The sequence below is a fragment of the Macrobrachium rosenbergii genome, chromosome 11 (genome assembly GCF_040412425.1).
Source record: "Macrobrachium rosenbergii isolate ZJJX-2024 chromosome 11, ASM4041242v1, whole genome shotgun sequence".
Lineage (NCBI taxonomy): Eukaryota > Metazoa > Arthropoda > Malacostraca > Decapoda > Palaemonidae > Macrobrachium > Macrobrachium rosenbergii.
In genome coordinates this window covers 14,182,715-14,203,616 of record NC_089751.1, presented here as the reverse complement: position 1 = coordinate 14,203,616, position 20,902 = coordinate 14,182,715, and the positions used below count along the sequence as shown (strand labels likewise).

Genomic DNA, 20,902 nt, shown 5'->3' with positions numbered 1-20,902 from the left:
TAGAACGCTACTGCAAATTTAAAATTTAAGCTGCTGCAATAGTTAGAAACTAATAGCTATGCAGTTACTTGATAAGTTACTTATATAAAAGTTTCTTTTATATTACAATAATAATATAACATGATAATAATACAGTATAAATGGATTCAGTAAGTAAAATATGTTTCATTACCATCAGTTCATCTTAAATACAGCTTAACAGCCTATTTGACTTATGTAAATAGATACTGTAAGTGTAACACCCAGCCTATGCTAATATGGTAACAACTGATAAGAAAGTTACTGTGTAAAAATACATTAATGGTAATAAAACACAGGTAGGATACCTACCCACCGAACTGTGTCATTTACGAGAGAGGAGGAGGAATGGTTCACTTTTTTTTTAAGGTATATTTATGCAGTATATTTTGTTATGATTATAAGAAAAGGTAGATACTTACCTTTTGCATAAAGTTTCAACTCAAAGTGTGATGGCTGCTGTTTATAAATATACTGCTCAAAGTGTGATGGTTGCTGTTTAAAAACATACTGAGTGTTTATAGTTATGCAGAATTGACAAGGTAGGAGGAATAAAGGTACAGAGTTGATGTTTTATACCCAGAGTTTTTTACTTGCCCTTAACCGAATTTTGCCTTCACCTGACAGGGCCTTGGCTCTATTGATTACTGCAATCATTCTTTAACCTAAGCTGTATTAGCTACTGCAAACAGATGTTATATATATGCAGGACAATGGTCTGTTCTTATAAAAAGACAGTTTTAATACATAGTCAATTTCACACAGAAATTTACGAACATGTATGAAAAGGGATTGTCCTTGAACACCGACAGTTATAATCATCACATAATCACCTCCTTCAATCAGAAGATAATTATCCCATAATCATTCCCTTCAAATATAAGTTTAATGTTATTGAGCTGTGGTTTGTCCTTAAAAAGGAAAATTTATAAAATTTTTTTACACACACACACAACCCCCTTCAAACAGAAACTTAAGTGTATGCATGGCAAAGATGTGTTTTTGTGCAATGACATTTTATATAAACTGTACACAGCTTACATGAGCTGTACTTACACAAGTTTTGAGAAGAGTGAGAATCCTCTGGTTGTTCTTTATCCTTTCTGACATCATTATACTGTTTTATAAGCCATCTAGTACGTGCAGTCTGTCCTCCTTTTCCATAAACCCCAAGGGTCATATGCTGTAATAATAAGAGAAAAACTTGATGACTGAGGCACTGCACATATTACTAACAAGGGTTCCATACCTTACAAACTTTAATACAAGCTGTAACTTTTAACCTAGGACAAGGTGTTCATACTCTAGTTTTATTAATAATAATAATGCTAGAACTGTCTATTAGCTTCTGATGATCAAGAGGAAAATGTTCAGCATTTGGTGCCAATTTGCTGTACACCATATAAACAAATTATCTGACTCTGTAAAAGAAATGGGTACCGTATGGTTATTTTTTCCCACTTGGTCATGAACTTAGTGGGATATGCATTTCCAATGTTTTAACATTTAGTGTTAGTACTTATAAACAGAATGACTTAACTACATACTGAGAGTTTTCTAGCATCATAATTACGGAGGTCACTGATGATACTAAATTACATCACACTGCTATATTTTGAATAAAATAAAAAAATAATCACAAAAGAAATATTCCAAAAGCATGAATCAATCTATTAGAAAACCAAAGATTCAGATCTAAATTTCATTTAAAACTTTTACGTAAATAAAAATCATTCTTCTTTAAGAATAGGCCCTTCAATTTTGCGAAGTAAGTAATCATCATTTCTACCAGTGGCTAAAAAAGTCTTTCTCATTCACTCACCAAGTAAACTGCAACAATCAATCATAAAATATCTAACTGTCATGAGGTACTAGAGAGTCTCTAGAGAAGTGCAGTGGGCTTCTTCTCCTCACGAAAACCACGCTGTTCTTTTTATACCCAGACACTTCCAAGGGTGTCAGAATTTCATATTTTCTGTCATCGTTATTATTTCACAGCTCCCAACATAATTTCCAAAGCATATATAACGATTAAGTTAATTACCTTTCACAAGTATAGGGAAGTTATTTCGAGTGGTGGCACTAACAGCTTCCTTATTTACTAACGAACAAACTGTTCAATAGTCTGTAAAACACTTACAGAATCTGATAATTTCACAACTTTTTTTTCTAATGCTTGACAAGATTTTTCTTAATGTTACCATTCCAAAGCAGTCTGCTATGAAGATGAACAATCTGTATTTTCAGTACAATTTGGAGAGTTTATTCTAAATCCAATGTTTTCACTGGAATTTGACCTCTCGATAAAAACTAAAAACTGACCCTTTATGGCATTCTGTTCTGAAAATGTAAAATACATCACCCCTTCCAACATGTGTTAATCCAGATATGCACCTATAATGTTCCACTATTAGAAGGTAACACACCTGGATCTTGGAGATTCCAAGTTATTCTGTGATTTGGAAAACTATAATAACAAGTAAATTAGTTTTTACTACTGTATGTACAAAACAACTTTTCCTGTTAGTGAATTTGGAATCCTCTAGATTTTATGCCAGTATCAAACCAGCAACAAGAGGCAATGAAAATCCAGGGGTAATTCGCACTCTCCTACCAAGGAGCTATGCATTGGAAAAGACTGAAAAATGCACCTTCCAGCCTTATTTCAACATGGTGTATTCAACTGGAAAATGACATTTTTATAATAAAATAAAGTTTTATATGTACAGTACTTCCCAAGTAATTACAGCTATTAGCTTCTATTCCCCAACAGCTAGAATTTTGAAATTCGCAGTAGCGCTACTTTGGTTTTGGCTGGGCGAGTGACCCCACCCATTTTCGGGGTAAGAGAGGAACCAGCTTAGCAAACGCTCTCCATATGTTTATGCCTTCCTAACCATGCGAGGGGAGGAGGGAGGGCTTTGATTATGTAGTTACTTGGTAAGTATTTATAAAATTTTATTTTATTATAAAAATTTCATTTTTATATAAGCTACTTACCAAGTAATTACATAGCTGAATCCCACATTGTAGGAGGTGGGATGCATGGATTATCTATCCTAATACATTAAAAATTGTAATGTAAAATAAACAGAAGAATTGCTAGCATTAGTTAAAATGCTTGCTGGCCCCTTACCTGTTGAGAGAGCTGCTACAGGAAAGTACGGCTTCTGGGTGACACTCATCTCAACGCATAGTGGTGTAGCCCAGGAGTCCCCTGCTATATTAGTGGGATTCCTTTGTTGCAAAGGAGTGTCCAATTGCACACAAAGAATAACAAAGTTGCCCCTGCCCTGGGCACAGTACCAAAAAACACAGTCACCTACAGCCAAATGTTAAAGCAAACCATTACCCAACCATTATGGACAAAAAAACTTATCAGAAAAAGATTTTGTAGATACCTGACTAACTAAAGTCTTCTTGTTACTAGCTCTAGTAGCTGCTTTCCTCTTTTTATCCCTAACCGCTGCTTTCCTCTTTTTATCACTGTCTAATTTGGTCAAATGACTATTCAAAGTCTTCCACATTTTAGGATCCCAGGAAACACATTCCTAACAAGTCAAATTAGGGGAACATATTTGAGCCCTGCAAAATGTACAAAGACTATGAGGGTCATAGCAGGCTTTAGTCAGTCTTGTATTGCAGCCTTTACTGCAATACCTAAAACTTTGAGAGCCCGAATCTGACACTGTTAACAAGTCGCGAGCCAAAGAAAATCCCAAAAATCCTCAAATCAGTAATACTGGTCTCCAGTGGAAACCCGACACTATCTAATTGTTCTGAAAAAAAGGCTCCCATGAAGAGAATACTTCACCAATGATTCCAAGATCAAAAGAGAAGAGAAATTCCAAAAAACCACTGCTGCCAAACACTGTAACCACAGCCATCAGCCGGCAGAAACATATCGAGATCATTTGCTAAGCTGGTTGCTCTCTTACCCCGAAAGTGGGCAGGGTCACTCGCCTAGGCAAAACAAAAGTAGCGTTACCGCGAATTTCAAAGTTCTAGCTGCCGGTTAATAGAAACTAATAGCTATGTAATTACTTGGTAAGTAGCTTATATAACAATTACATTTTTATGATAAAGTTTTATACAGTATATACTTACAAAGTAAGTACATGGCTATAGTATGATGATTTCCTTTTTTTGTAATGTTTCTTTACCACCTTCTATTATGCTTTTATTTGTTGCCCATGTAAAGAAGTTTATTATAGATGCTTTTTCATTTCTGGCTTTGTTGTTATAGTAGTGTTTGAGTCCTAGTAGGTTTTAGGAAGACACAGTACAGCTTTTTTACTTCATTAAAGCACTAGTAAAAATAACACTGTACATATACAAGTGAAATACATATGAAAGTTAAGTAGTATGAATACGAATTGAAGTGTGAGCCTTGCTTCATCTCAACCCACAACTGGTGAGGCTACAACCTCTCTCCCTAAGGCTCTTCGGATCTTCTTCTGCTTCTCTCTGTTCTTCTCTCTCTTCTCTTCTGTTCTCTGCTGTTCTTCCTTTCTTCCTTACCTCTTGAAGGCTTGTTAAACAAAATACCCATCCCACAGTAGGCGGGCAATAGCCCCTTGTTAGATGTCCTAATTGGTTGGATATTATCTAACGACATCCTTTTGGGTGGATTAGTTGAACTAATTCCCTCCTCCGAAGGAAGGACTTATGACATCAACGGAAGTCTTAGTTTCCGGAGAGAGTGAAATGGTAGACACACAGGCGAGATGCTTAAAAATTCCTTAATGATTTGCCGTAGATTAAACTCTCTGTTTTGCTACATAATCACTGCACAGGAAGTGTTGTAACTCCCTTTCTCTCTGTCTCATTTCATTATTATTCCACTCTCTCTCTCTCTCTCTCTCTCTCTCTCTCTCTCTCTCTCTCTCTCTCTCTCTTTCTATATCACTGGTTCTCTTCTCATTTCTTTTTCTCTCTCTTATTTTCACGCTATTCATTACATCACTCGGTCACCTACCAAACACTGTCTTCAATGTTTAACTAAATATAATAAAATGGATACAATACTAATAACTACATTGGCACTAAAACATAATAATGGATATAAAATTTGTTTCTCCAATGGTGGAGGAAAAGACAAGTTCATCAAAACATTCTCAAAAAAATTATCATATTAAAATATCAAACACATTAAATTATAAGTATGTCAATTCATAAGTATATTAAATGAACATATGGACAATACACATATGAATAATAAACATATGAAATCATTATTATGTAACAATTAATGTTAACATCAATTTTTAATTACTGTTGTTATTGAGTTCTGTCAATGTCCCTTGTATTTTTCTGATAAGATTTCTCACTATTATGATAAACAAAACAGTGATTACGATTACCATTAGATTTACTAATGATAAAATTGGGGAGACATTTTCTTTATAGTAAAAATATTCATCAACATAGTTCAAATTTTCAAGCTTCTTTAATTCTGAGACAACATAAATTCATTTATTTTATATGAGTAATTCTTATATGGCACATGTTTGTTGAAGTTATATGTTGTGAAAAGATGAGGTTCATAATATAATTGGTCTGCTATCACTAACTGACATGATATTGTAAAAGATTTAACATTTTTAAACCTTATTTCTGTGCTAATGTTGTGACATTTAATTTTAGCTACAACAGTATTTAGTGAAAATACAAAGATTTCTTGATCAATTATAAATGCTTCAAAATGCTTATCATAGTTTGTGGTACATACATCTTTTTCTTGGTTTTGGTTTAACACAATTTCTTGAAAATAGGGCTAAAAATCCAAGTGTAAAGTAGCAAACTGTCTTGTGAAAAAACCCACCCTTTATCGACAGCCTGGGTCTCACAAACATGTTATCAGTAGCCAAGGCCATGAAGAAGAGAGTCTTCCGAGTACGGTTTCTCCGAGAAGAGGAACAAAGGGCTTCAAAAGAGGGACCTGTCAGCCACTTCAACACTATCGTCCAGGTTCCAGGAGACCGGATCTTCCTTTCTTTGCTAGATGTATCAAAGGACTTGACGAGGTTGTAAAGATCCGGAATTGATGCAAGATTCAGGACCCCTGTGTTTAAACAGAGCTAAACACAGCTCAACACCCCTTAATGATGGAGGATGAGAGATTCCTAGATCTCCTCACATAAAGAAGGAAATCTGCAACTTGGGTCACAGATGTCTCAGACACCAGCTTAGGAAAATCGCCCACTTAGCCTGGAAGACACGGCTAGGAAAACGAAGTCTGCATATTGCAACAGCCTCTGCAGAGTGTCTTGAAAAACCTTACACTCTGACAAGCTTCCGGACAGTCTGAAGCCTGTTGGGGCAAGAGCGGACAACCCTTTGGTATCTCTTAAAGTGAGGTTGTCAGAGTAAACAGATTTTTAGAGGAAAGAGTCCCAGAGAGTCCACACGCAGCTGTAGCAGGTCCTGGAACCATTCTTTCATGGGCCAGAACGGGGCTAGATCCAGGGCAGAACAAAAGAGAAGAAGGCGATGGTTCCTGGAGGTGGTACACAGGTCCAATACCGGCCTGCCCCATATTATTGCAGATCCCGATAGACCAGGGGATCCAAGGTGGGAAGGACCTACTTTTCGACGGCTCAGTTCGTCCACCAGAATATTTAGTTTTCCCTGAATAAATCGAGTGACTAAGACTCACTCGATTTGATCTGTCCACATTAGAAGGTCCTGAACCCTCAGGAGCTGGTGCTGGGCGCTCACATACTGGCAGCGGATGCTTAAACGGAGCAAGTGCAGGCTCATAAGGGTCCACAGGCAAAGGAGATGAAGTTGAAGGTCTGACTGGAGGAGGTGAAGGAGACCGCAGTCTCTGGGAAGACCAAGTCAATTATGGATGACTAGGCTCGGGCAATGGGCACCCGGGAGCAGGCACTGGGTGCTCATGAGTGGACGCTGGATGCTAGTGAGCCGGAGCTGGCGCTGGGCAGTTGGTAGCTGGCGCCAGGCACTCAGTAGCTGACGCCGGATGTTCTGAGAGCACCACAGAACATCTGGAAGTTGGGCGCTTGGGAGCCAGGTGTGGGCGTTTGTGGACAAAAGTCAAGCGGACAGGTGAGACGTTCTCCGGAATGTCCAAAGTGGACAGGTGAGTGTGCTCGTGGACCAAAGCGGACACATACAGGTCCACTGAGTAACTGCATGAAGGCCTGGGACTGCGAAGAGAATGCTTCTACTTCTTAACATGAACTGGACTCCCTATCAGATCAGAACTCTGACTGAGGATTGCGGAAGAGCACTTGAAAGGACAAAATGTCTACAGCGCTTCCTGTCTGTGCCGCTATCGTTGGATGAGCTTCAGGACAAGCCACGCACATCCCTGGACAAGCCTTTCCAATGGCTGTCTACAGACACTTGGGATTGTGCAACAGATGCAACTGAGGGAGTGACTACCCATGGGCAAACCCCCTAAGCCTACCCTGGACTCTCGGTATCTATTCTCCCAGGGTTGGGGGAGCAGGACAGTGACCTCGGTCTAGGAGAACCGATGGGACAAGTAGCCACCTCTTCCACTTGCACAGCACTATCACAGGTCACTTTGTGGGAAGTGGCGCCATCTGAATACATTTTCCCATAAACGGCTTCAGTGACACACCTAACTCTGCCACCGCATTCACTAGTAGGATAATTTTCTTGTCAAACATACACTCAAGACTGGTAATGGCATCAGGTTTGGAAGCGAGGGAGCCACACGCGGGAGTAGTGAATCAAAAGTAGGAAGGCTAGTAGCATGAGAAAAAAAGGAAGAGGGAAAAAGGAATAGCAGAGATATCTTCTAACCTAGGATAGGGTAGAATACTAGGTTAAAGGAAGCTCGTTTCTTGGCTCTAGAGGCCGCTTTCCTTTTTCTATCCCTCTCTAACTTGTCTAGTTGAGATGTAAGTACCTTCTACTCTTGCAAATCATACATTTAGCAAAAGTTTTCTCCCTACTATATTTTTGCCCACTACATTTACTGCAAATTGTATGAGAATCATATAAAGATTTGATTAATCTGGATTTGCAACTTTCACTACAATAGCGAAACTAGGTGAACTTGAATCAGACATAATAATAACCAAAGAACTAAAAAGATTATCCTGAAAGCTATTAAAGCTTGAAGGCTACTCAAATAAGCAATAATACTTCACCAAAATCCAGCCATACAACCGAAAATCAATAAGCAAACACTGCAGCAAACGCCCGATGTTGCTCAAGAGCGCGGCAGCAACAGAATGAGGTTTTTGCTAAGTTATTTCCAGTACTCCCGTTAGTGGGCAGGGCTTGTCACCGCGATTTTTTAAATAAAGGCTGCCACACAAGTTAGAAACTATAGCTATGTAATTACTTGGTAAGTTACTTATATGAAAGACAACTTATATGAAAGACAATGTTAATGTATTTTATGAATACCAAGTGTATATATACTTTTAGGATGGATTCCTTAAACATAAGTTTACTGTAATATCAATTGCATTGGCACAGCATTTACATTGTTTTGGGTGTTTTAATCAACATCAAGATGATTTATAGTGAATGCTTTAAACAGGAGGCTATCCCTATTATATGCAAATACCCTATATAGTACAGTATAGCATATTGCACCATTATATATATATTATATTTGAATCTATGTGATGTCTGACTATGTCAGAGTCATGGAACCCAACCCCACACATTAGGCAAGACCCAACCACATAGCATTTCCATGATTTTATGGTATCAAGTAAAGGTGTCTTTTAGCAGCTATCTATCTTGTTTAGGTGTTATACTAACTTTTGTAATTACAGCAGTTGCAGGTCTGTAAATGTAGGGCTGAATAAGCATCAACAATTAATTAATTATGAATTTGCAAGAATTTTGAGAACTTTAATAACGTAGTATCCTGAAAAAGTTTCAAACCCATCTTTACAAGTTATGAGACCTTATTGTATGTACATTTGCCTGAGGGAACCTTATTGTATGTATATTTACCTGAGGGAAGTGACAGTAATAAAGGTAATAAAATAAATAACCTTTAAATTTACCTGAATTAAAAAAAAATATCAATTAATAACAATGCAACATATCTCAAGTGAAGCTGTTACTATGAATGACAAATCTTACCTGGTTTTTATTTCGTTTACTAGAAGCAAGTGAAGAAATAATTTTAATTTGCTCGTATAAAGATGCTCCTTTGGGAACATTTCGAAAAGTGGCTGGATGATTTTTTAGACATTCTCGCACTGAAATAAGATAAGAATCAGTTACAAAATAAAATTACATTCCTTCCTCCTAGTACTGTATTACATTTGTTAGAAAAACTTTTTTCCTCAAGCTCTTACTGAACTACTTGGCCTTCTGCACTGGCAACTTTCTAACTAGCAAGATGTCACCTAATGTCATTAACCCACTTATGGGTGTAGGACTGCTCCAATTCAGGTTTGGTAGTGTGTTAGCCCTTGCTAGTTAACAAGCCAGATTAAGAAGCTGGCAAACTGGCTAAAAGCTTATGAAAGTTTGTCTTTTGTGTTAAGAAGAGTAAGACATAAGTTGAGGCCAAGATAGCTTACTGAAATGTTCATTGGGTGTTTGCAGATATAGTAGCTAGAAATGCATGTTAGTCAAAGTTATAAAAAATGCTTTAACCCTTAAGGGACGGCATAATTTATCAATGTGGAGCACCCCAGACCGGGGAAACTTTGAAGTCGGCAAAAAAAAAAAAAAAAATCACATCAATGGAAAGAGAATGACACGTACATTCACACTGTATAAATAAAAAAATTCTAAAAAATTTTCCCTACCTTCCACAAGAAGTTGAAAATGACTATTTACAACCCCTTGTGGGGCCTCATTTACAAGACAATCGTAAATTTTACCAACTTACATACGTTTTTCCTAATAAATAAATTTATTGTACTTTGTAAAATTATTATTACTGCTCACACAATATCAAAACAGATAAGAAATAAAAGCAGTAACAAATTTTTGGCATATTTGTTGTAAAATATTCACGTAAATTTACGAGAAGGAAGATTCAGTAACTTTTTTTTTACTTTTACAAGCTTTTTCTAATATTTCTTTTCAATTTTCTTTGTAAAATTACATTTACAACTGACGTACTATCGTAAAAGACAAAAACAAAAAACAACAGCAACCCCTTCGTATATTTACAAGCAAATTTACAAAAAGACTTATGTGAGAGAGAGAGAGAAGCAGTACTTTCCCCCTTGAAGTCACAAGCATTACTGACACTGGCCTACCTCTCACATCTGTATAAAAGTTGCCATTAGTGAATTTATAGCATACAGAAGTATTGGCACCTTTGTTTCGAATCATTTTTACCATAACAGTGGTGCGTAATTCTGCTTCACACTGAAGCTCAATCCGTCCACCTCCTCAAACCTGTTTTACTTCACACTGAGGATCAATCCGTCCCTTAAAGGTTAACCAGAGCACTAAACCAAAATACATGCTCCCACTCAGTTGGTGGATGGATGTATAAAATTCAAGAAACCAGCCCAAGTAATTTGACCCTAAGGGATATTATATTCATGGCTATTCATAAGGTAGGAGCTGGAAAAAGTGGATTGGCATCTCCAACTCACTCCATAGTCTTGTCCACCAATAACTTTCATTTGAGAAATGTGACAGAAACAAGAAGAGAACAGTAATAGCCATAAAGCAACAGGTTTTTTATGCTAAAAAATTCAACGGCTCTGTTTATCCAAACAGGAGAAATAAAATAAAATCTCAATCCCTAATAATTCTTACCATGATCCTTGGTTGCTGAAAAATCCATGAGAATTTCTTCTAACGAGTTATTACCAACAAGAGTATTAATCTTCTTTCCTTGTTTTCGTAACTTGGAAAATTCAGCCAATTCGGGCACCTCCTTGAGTAGAGTTTGGGATGATTTTTTAAAGCCATTCTCCTCCAAATAACCTGCAAATTAAATGCATTCATTTTCCTCATATAATTCATGTTGTGCATGCATGACAAAACTGTCTAATCATAAAAAGGCAAAGCAGGGAAAAGTAACATTTTTATAATAAAATTTATGACATTTTTAAGATAAAATAAATTTTTATATACACTTACCCAGCAATTACATAGCTACTAGCTTTCTACATGGCAGTCTAATGAAATTCAAATTTTCATTAGTGTAGGTGACAGGGTCCCGCACACTTTCGGGACTGATAGGGACAACTCAGCATAGAGCTTCAATTTGTTTGATGCCTAAATGTCCATTGAGGGGAGGAGGGCGGGCTACGATTATGTAATGGCTTGGTAAGAATATATAAAACTTTATCATAAAAATCACAATTTTTTAAAGTAAATTGTATTTTTCCTAACTATACAAACCTGAGGTTCTTTAAATTAGGAATTACTTACGGCGAAGCTGGACACGGCCGTTAACTCTTGAACAAAGTGGTTAGGCAGTAACTACCATCAGGTAGGAGGGAATACCCACCTGCCGGGATGTAAATATTCCCGTTTGCCTTTCAGTCCAGGTTCAGACTGAGGGGTAACATGAGGCGGGCATAAATTGTAAAGAACCTCAGGTTTGTATAGTTAGGGAAAATACAATTTACTTTTAAAAATTGTGATTTGTTTTGAAACGATATACAAACCGTTGGTCCTTTACATTAGGAAGACTCACTGGTTGGAGGGAGGAATCTGAGTGAGTCTCTTGAACTGACTGGAGTTCTGCACACCTGGCTTGCACTTCTTGCTGTAGTGCGGTGTCCTTCGGAGTTCCTTGAACGTATGTACAGAGATCGACCGGAGAGTAGGTGAGGGGAGGCCGAGACTCAAAGGGTAGTAGATATCCCTTCCGAAGGACATCCACTATCCAGGTCTCAGTTCCGTGTCGCTGCCATGTTGCCCAATGGCTCGACAGGCAGTCCCCACCTTCGGCAGCATTTGGGGGGGAAACGCCGCCCCGAGCGTTTCCCCTTCTTCTTCCCCTTGCCCCCTTTTCTTTCTAGAGGAAGAAGAAGGCTGGGTGTTTCCACGGGACCCCTTTGAGGGCTGGGACTTCTTAGGGACCGAGGAAGTGCTAGCCTGACCTGAGGGCCTGGCCTCAGTGGAACGCGAAGACCCAGAGGTCTTGGCCACTGCCTGGTGGACAAGCCGGTGACTGTCATTGGCCCGGCACTTATCCACCGCAGCGTCCACCATCTACCTAGGGAAGAGAGAGGCGGAACCCAGCAACGGTCCATTCCGCAGGGTCATTGCCGACTCGGGCCCCACAGACCTGGAGAAGCTAGAGAGAACGGCATCTCTTCGCTTCAGGACCAGGTTAGCCCACAGGTTTGCTATCTGGTGGGCGAGGTAGGAGATGGCCCTACCTCCAGACTGGCATAGTCTCCCGAAGGCGGAGTCCTCCCCAGGTACGATAGCACCCGAGGAAGCAGCCACCTTGGATACTGTGAAGGACCACAGGTCCAGCCACGAGACTGCCTGGAAGGCCGCCATAGCGGTGGCTTCCAGCTTCTTGCTGAGAAAGGGAGATGCTCTCTGCAGTAAGTTGCTGCAACGTAAGACCCGGATCCAGACGAACCAGGTCTGGGTCAACCTGTTTAGGCGGCAATGCCCTTTCTGATGGAGCGTAGAAGCGCTTCTGGCAAGGCAGAGGAGGGGGAAGAAGCTTGTCCAAGCGGTTCGATCTGAGCGAATTGTCTTGCCCAGACACAAGACCATTCACTTGATCGAGGACCCCCTCGGCAAGTGTGGACCACGGCAGCCTCACCGAAGCCTTGGGTTCCTTCTTGGGCCCCCAGTAGGATTCGAGGCGTGACAGACAATCCACAGACGAGGCTGTGGTTCCTTCCCCGAGGTCGTTGTGCTGACGAATCAGCGCGATAACCTCAGCAAACGTCCTCTGTATCTCGGGGGTGTCTGCATCCTGGGGGAGAGGACCCTCGAGTCCTTCCAGGGTGTGGTCCTCCCGATCTACTCTCCATGCAGGAGGGAGAACCTCAGCAGACCCCCGTGATCTTTCCTGCACCACGCAGGCGTAAGATCTGGTCAAACCAAGGACCGAGCCAGGTACATACACCCCCAAGGTAGAACTCTGGGGAGACAACTCGCCGGAGTTCTTCCTGTATGACTCGCGCCCCCTGGAAGGAGCCCAGGAGGTAAAGGGGACAGGCGAGGAGGATCGGGCGCTCCCACTGGCCCTGCTGGCAGAACCAACAGGGGCAGCAAGCTGGGAGCGATCACCAACCCGTGATGGTGACAGCAGCGCAGGTCGAGGAGAGTGCTTACACCTGGGCAAAGCAGTCGCCCAAGGAGAGAGGAGAGGCTCGCGTAAGTTGAGCCGCATGCTCCCCTCCCCCGAGCCAGGCTGGCCACGCAGACGTGGCCGGGAACTGGGAGGAGTCGAGCGCGCGGCTGGCTGGCACAAACTTGCACTGTCCTCTAGACGTGTCCCAGACTTCTTCGAGGCTGTAACCTCTCGGGAAGACTGAGGAGGGGACCTCTTCTCTGCTTCTCCAGGTGACCGAACTCAAGGGACCAATGCACCCTCCCAGGAACCTGGCTTGGCACTAGCAGAGGTACCAGTAGGAAGAGTCGGGGCACCTGCATGCCCGGACTCTTTCTCTTGCTCTACGTCTGGGTCTGTACAGAGAGAGGTTTCTCCCGTACCAGACTGGGGTACCCAGGTCTCCTTGGAAACCTGGGTACTTGGAGCAACTCGCGCGCCAGTGTCCAACATGGACCCTCTGGCCTTAGAAGCAGGTTTCTTCAGCACAGCAGGGGGAGTGCGGACCGTGGTCTGCACGCCCTTGGCTCCCGATGCGACTGACCCGGGGGCCAGGGCAGCAGTTCCCTGATCCGTGGATCAGGAAGAGCCAGCGAGAGATCCCACTGCCTTCCCTGTGGAAGGAGCCAGTCCCTTAGAGGTCTCGGTGTGAGACTTCTTAGAGGGGGAAGAGGCAGGCTTCTTCTTCTTTGGCTGGGTAGCCTCAGAAGGAGAAGAGGAAGAAGAGGCAGCAGACGAAGATGAAGACGACAACACCTACTGCGATCTCTTCTTTGACTTCTTCTTCGCCATCTTCCTCAGGATCGAGGTCAGGTCCCCAAACCATGCAGGAGCAGCCAAAGACTCAGGAGCAACCAGGGGGGCCACAGCAGCAGGCGCAACCCGGGCAGTGTAGACGGTGCTAGGGCCAGCAGTTACCGGGGCAGGAACATCAGTGCAGCAGGAATGTCCAGTGGAGGAGCCAGGGATGAAGGCACGGGTAGCGTGCAAGCAGCCAGGTCGGGCCGAGCCAGGCTCGAAGGCACAGGAGGCGTGTCAGCAGTCAGGTCGGGCCGAGAGACGGGGAAGCAAGGAGCCAGAACCATAGTCATGAACGAGCTAGGGTCAGCAACTGGGGCAGGTAAAGTCATGTACGGCACCGACGACATCACCACATACGAAGGCCCAGGTCATGATAGTGGGGCCAGGAACCCAGGGGGCAGCTGCACAGGATGGTGAGAGGCAGGAGCAGCCGAAACCTGGGTGTCTAGGTGTGAAGGCACCGTCACAGGTAGCTTCCCGAATGCAGACATGGTGACAGTTGTGGTGGTGGTAGCGGTAGCCGAGTGGGTTGTCACTGGAGTACCAGACAGGTGGGACACCAGGCCCTCCAGTGACGGAATGCCAGGTAGGCCCAGGTGTATCCAGGCAGAAGATAAGTCTGATACCTGATCCGTAGGAACTTCCATCCACAAACCTGAGGAAACAGTTGGGTCAAAATGGGAAGCCTCTGCTCACTCGGGGGGAAAAATTTTGCCCCCAGAGCGAGAAGAGGCCCCCGAGGGGATGTCCTGATCAACCGCACCCCCACGCCTGATGAAACGAATGAGGAAGTGGAGGGGGAGTCCTCACCTGAGGGAGAGGGAGCAAGCAGGGGAAGTTCGCAAGGAGGGAAAAACGATCCCAACACATTAGCCACCACTGGAGTCATCGGGGGCGTGTTACCCTCGGACGATTCCTTGGCAGGCTTATGACGGTAGCGTCTCCTCCCCTCGAACCTCTTCCATTGCTCGGGAGACCTGGTACAACACTCACTACGAGGAGCGTTGTGCGAACAAACGCGTCCCCTGCAAGTTGGGCAAAGGGCATGTGGGTCTGTGTCGACGCTAGAACGAAAGGTATTACATCTTTTACCTCCTACCCCAGGACACACACGCTGGGGACAGGAGGGTTTAGAAGGCTTATCAACATTCATCATTACAACAGAAAGGAAAAATCCCACCAAAAAGCTGAAGGGCAGTTAGACAGAGAGCAAAGAACAACGTCCACATTCTACGACGGCCGAAAGCAAATTGGAATATTTACATCCGGGCAGGCGGTACTCCTGCCTCCCAGACGGTAGCTAACTGCCAAACCACTTTGTTCAAAAGTTCAACGGCCGTTTTCAGCCTGCGCTGAAAGTAATTCCTACTGTAAAGGACCGAGGATTTGTATATCATGTCGAAACAATCCATGATTAGCAACCAAAAAACTGTAGAGAAAGTCAAGTTAGAAGGAAATCTAACTGAATATCCATCATTAATATAGTTTTTTGGCTAAACACAATGGAAATGGGTGTATGTATTGCAGTAGAGACGATCTGAGAAAATTGCTAAGATAAAAAATCTGCCATCTTTAGTTGATGTTTACATTAGCCTAATCCCTGAGTTCCTGGCAGCCTACTGAGCATGACGGAAGCTTCTCAGCGCGCCATGTTTAGTACCAGGCCCTCAAGAATTTAAGTAAAAATATAGACAAAAATGGTGAATTTCTCATTGTCTTGGTAAATCTCTCAGATTACACTACCTGTACTACATTATATACACCATTTTCTACACTTTAGCTAAAAAGTTATATTAAAAAAGGTAGAGGCCTACACTATTCATGAGGCCTACTCCTCTACAGGAGCAGAGGCAGGGTAGGGAGACAGGGGTAGGTGTGAGAAATCCCAACCTTGACTAGAATGCCATGTTCTAACCTAACCAGACCCTACCTTCCTAACCTAGTTTTAAGCACTGTGCCCTGACCTGGCCAGGGCTGCTTTAGCCCTCATGGACCCCTTCCAAGTAGCATTGAATATCCCTTTCTCCCTACTCTGCAGAGGCCTAGGCTACTATCCCCTCTACATTTATTGCCTACTTTCCTGCATTAGCCTGACCTACCGTTCACCTTATTGTGTAGGCTAGGTTTAGTCACTGAGCTATACATACAAACCACAACTTAATTAACACAGGCCTATATAACGACATTGGTTTCGCTTGTTTTGAGCATAATTCAGTAAAGTGATCTCATGATATTACTTACAGCAGAGCAAAGAAGAAAGTTGCTAGCCTAGTCTACCGTAGGGCCTTTGGGCCTAAGCTAGCCTGACAATATAAACTTGAGCTACAAAAAAATGTGAGTTACTTTCCATTAGAACTTTACGTAACAAATAAACCAGTTCCTCACCTAGAATTAGCCGAGCCAATTCTGATGGCAAATACGATGACATAATTTAGGATAAGCTTCCGAATCCGTCAACTTTACCCAAGAAGTTCTACACCGTTCATGTTTGTTTACATTAGCTCACGTCCCGCGCTGTCCTATCTTGAAAATAAGATTGATTAAAGTCTTTTAAAAAGGAGGTGCGTACATCAGAAATGTGAAGACTCGAAATATGTTTAATTATTTTCTGGATTAATTATAGCAGCTTTATATTTCATGACAATGATGCAAAATAACTAGCTATAAAGTTGCATAATTATCCTATCTAATAAAATATATATTGTTGGAACTCGCGCGAATAACAATCTACGAAAAAAGAAAACACACGATGACGCAAAAATGAACGCGAATTTAAAGTTCTGGGAAAATGCAAATAAAACTAGAAATAGTAAAAAGTCGATTATAATAAATCGCCGCAATGAACGAGGGAACTAAGTGAAGAAAAAATTATAGTAAATTCGTCAAATCTGGAAAATCATACAAACCAACAATTAAATAAATTTTACTTAGCGTAGCCTAGAAGGAAGAAAAAGCAGTTAGACCATGGGAATGAAATGTGAAAATTACATAACAACATAGGTCAGATGGATAAAGCATTCAGGAAGTATCTCTGTAAACAGAAAAAAAATAAAACTACCGGAGTGATTGCAGATTGCCATGTAAAAGTCAAGAGCTGATAAACGAGACCGAAAAAAAAAAGAAATCTACAGTAAGTTAAACATATCTAAAGAGACAATTAAAACGGTGGATTTGAATCCTTTTATACATCTGACTTATATTCCTATTGACAACAAGTTTCTTTTAAACTCATTCATACCACAGTTTTTATGGGTTGGAACATGAATGCTCTTATTTGTTTCCAGTAACTTTTATTAGTAGCAGGTAGTTTTCATCATTTAGTGTATCAGATATCAATATCTTCATCACTGACTCTTGTAGTGTGATGCTTGAAAACTTATAATCAATCAGTCAAATAATTAATTCCTTTAATAATTAGTTACATTAAATTATTCAGTTTACTCAGATGACCACTGGAACCAACATGTTATAAAAGGTCAAGAGGATTATATACAATATATTACATGAAATATATTCGCAAAGATTAGGTCCTCTACATGGCGATCTAAGCTCATATATAGAAATAAGTTCGGTGACGACAAAAATGTGCACATGTATTAATAGAAAGAAAATAAGATGTCAGGTTCTTTCATACGTTGAAGAACATGTACAAATGGCATACTTCTTGCTTTCGGGGGGGCCAAATCGGCGCTTGCCGAAATCAAAACGGCCACTCTGGTCGTCACTTGGAGATTTGGAAATGATTCTGAAATCGTACTGAAAATCGCATTTCTAATAAGAGTAGAATTTGGACCCGGAGTTGAGCTTTTCGGCACGAAGGGAAATCCGACTTTTCTCATGTTTATGGCTGAAATCGTATGAACCAGTTGTTGTGAAGGGTGCCCCATTATTGATGGAAAGATCTTCGAGAACAAGCTTTTGCGCTAAATGCTAATTATAAACCAAATAGGATATCAAAGCGAGACCTGGGTCAATAAGATTTACACATTTAGCGAATTCTAGGCGGATATTAACTCATGTTACTCCAACAGAGAACAGGAATAGGCTCACCATTTTCCGGTGGATTTGTTTCATCATCTAATGCTCTCTACAAAGAATTACGGCGATTACAGATAAACAGCATGGTTTTCTAAAAAATGGTTTCGTGCATATCTTCTCATTTTTCCACAATCCTCCGCCATTATAATGGAAAATACGCTTCATCATACAGTTCGCACAGAAAACCACCGACCACTGCCCACAAATTAGCTGCTGAGCCTGAGGGAGAACTTTTGAAAGCAGTGAAGCTCTACTCGCGTAATTTAGAAAATATATTATGTGACAGAAATTACCCGCACTCATTGCTCTTAGTCTTTCGTCTCCCTCTTTATCATTGCCATTTCCGTGGGCTGTAGTTAAAGTATGATGGCAAAGAAACACATTCTGAATGGCTGAGCTGGAAGATCTCGTAAAATAAGATTTAAATGACGCCACGCAAGAGAATTGGACCACAGCCGTAAAAGGAGACATCAAAAAGTACATTGTAGATGATGAAAATGTTGAGTCTTGTGTAGTGACCTAGATTCCTCCGATGAAAATCCTCTTAGTCTAAATGTTCAACTATGTGTTAAAACAGAATACATGATGTTACCCTCTACATAAAAAATGTACGGTTAAATTTAAGGATTGCTACACTGATACTGGTTGTTTTTTCTTACCTTAAAAAGGGATAACGATTAAAGACAAGAAGCAATTGTCATAAACATGTCATGGTATTATTGTTATTGTTGTTGTTTGTATTTTGCCAGAATCTACACACGCTACGGTATTATTCATTAAAGACAGTTTTAAGATAGGGGTAACGTTAAATGCCCAAAATGACTTGGTGAAAGCGCACTTTTGTGGATTGGCAGGGTGTTACTACTCTTAGGGAACAATAACATTCCACCTGAACCTCAGCCTAACGTCCACATGAGAATTGTCTTTGAGAACAAAATCCACTCTATCAAAAGTTTCCAGTCGGGAGGAAGGGAATGGAAGCGGGAAGAGGAACTTTATGTTAAAAAGGGAAAAATTCATTAGAGTACTGCAAGAAACTTTCTCAGTAATTCTCCTTCCTTTTCTCGAGCGTCATTTTTCTCGGTGCACGATGTATGCTGAGTGTACAAAGAAACATGGCACTCATCATGATCATCGTCCACTGAGGCTTTGTCGATAGCAACCGAGTTTTTACCACTCGTTCCGTCCCTGGAAAACCTTTCAGGGTTGCTCGTTGTGCACAGCTGGTCAGTGAAATGTGCAGAGGATGTTTCAGTGCGAGGAAGAGTCTCAGCTTTTTCATGATCTCCGCTGGTTCCATTTCTTTCAGTCCATCCTTTTCTTTTTTTATCCTCCCAGATGATGTATCATGGATCAGTTTCTTTGTACAAATTCATGATATTTCAGTTATGGAGAAAAGCTTGTTATTTAAAAAAAAAATCTTCCATCATAATAAAAGGGTATTGTCTTAATACGTCGTCATTTGTCCTTACTGAACTTCTACTGTTAACTTGTTTTGTGGTTCATGAGTTACGTTATATTACTTATATTTGTTTATTTTTTTATTTTCATAGTTTGGTCGCTAGTCGTCGCAAAAAACTTTTGTAGGGGTCTTGGAGGCCGGGGGAGAGTAGGGAATGGCGAGGGGTGACCCTGCTAACACCCATAAACTGTAGAGATATTAGTAAATTACGTAGTCCGCCAAAAAAATAAATAAATAAATACTGTAATAGGCTATAGGAAAAAATGTATCACCGATAGGTTTTAGTCTCTTGGACCCACAAGTCTCTATGAAACTCTGCAGAATAGGACAAGATCTACAAAAGTATAGTGCTGCTAATCGAGTCTCATGACATTCCTGTATTCTGGAAAGCTGGAAGCAGAAACTGGAAGCGTTCGTGACGCACTGTAGCAGCTTCAGAGGTCAATGTGTCTGCGGCTTGTACGAGTTATGGCCGCTATTTCCACTCTGTGAGCAAAGACGGTCTTTGAGCTCTCTCTCTCTCTCTCTCTCTCTCTCTCTCTCTCTCTCTCTCTCTCTCTCTCTCTCTCTCTATATATATATATATATATATATATATATATATATATATATATATATATATATATATATATATATATATATATATATATATATATATATTATATATATATATATATATATATATATATATATATATAAATTGATATATACACAGTATGTATATATATATGTATGTGTGTGTGTGTTCATATATCTATCGAAAGGATAAGTAGATTGTTTGCCTAATTATCAAATCCAAAAAGGCACAGGTTCGAATCCCAGAAGGGGGCAGATGCACTAATTAGTCACAATTTCCTAAGTGTGTTTGCTATCCTAAGGTAAACTGAATGCCACAATTAGGTATATTTGTGGCTTAATATTTGTGTGCATTAAAAAAGTCACGTGTGTATATGCAACAAAACTGTCAGATATATATTTATATATCTAAACACACACACACATATATATGTGTGTATATATATACAGTATATATATAATTTTATATGAATAACATTACCTATTTTGAGGCAAACGTTTGCTCAGGTAATTAGCAAACTTTGGGTTTTGTTATAAAAAAATCTGTCCTTATCTTTTTTCTCTCTCTCTTTTTGCTCTGGTTTTCACCATTCTCATTGTTTTCTTTCTTGTCTTTCAACTCCACGCCACAGTCTACCTTTCTAAAATGACATGCTACCTACTTTCTTTCCTCGCGCTCTTTCCTTTCCTCCTCTTGTCCACCCCGTCACCCGTCCCCTTCATCGTAATGATTCGAGTCAAATACCGCCTCAGCGGCCTCA

At 40.8% G+C, this 20,902-nt stretch overlaps 1 protein-coding gene across 2 annotated transcripts in view; it reads right to left on the bottom strand.

Moving 5' to 3' along the window:
- Positions 1–16,607, bottom strand: part of LOC136843172 (microtubule-associated protein futsch-like) — a 103,707-nt gene extending 87,100 nt beyond the window's left edge. Inside the window, exons 1-4 of one of the 2 annotated variants that reach the window (XM_067111242.1) lie at positions 16,451–16,607; positions 10,768–10,938; positions 9,121–9,239; positions 1,075–1,201 (exon numbers count right to left, since the gene is read on the bottom strand). In XM_067111242.1, coding sequence (XP_066967343.1) covers positions 1,075–1,201; positions 9,121–9,239; positions 10,768–10,938; positions 16,451–16,493 — 460 coding nt within the window. In that variant the 5' untranslated portion in view covers positions 16,494–16,607. The remainder of the gene's footprint in view (positions 1–1,074; positions 1,202–9,120; positions 9,240–10,767; positions 10,939–16,450) is intronic. The other variant, XM_067111241.1, reaches the window with a different exon arrangement.
- Between the last annotated feature and the right edge of the window lie 4,295 nt (positions 16,608–20,902).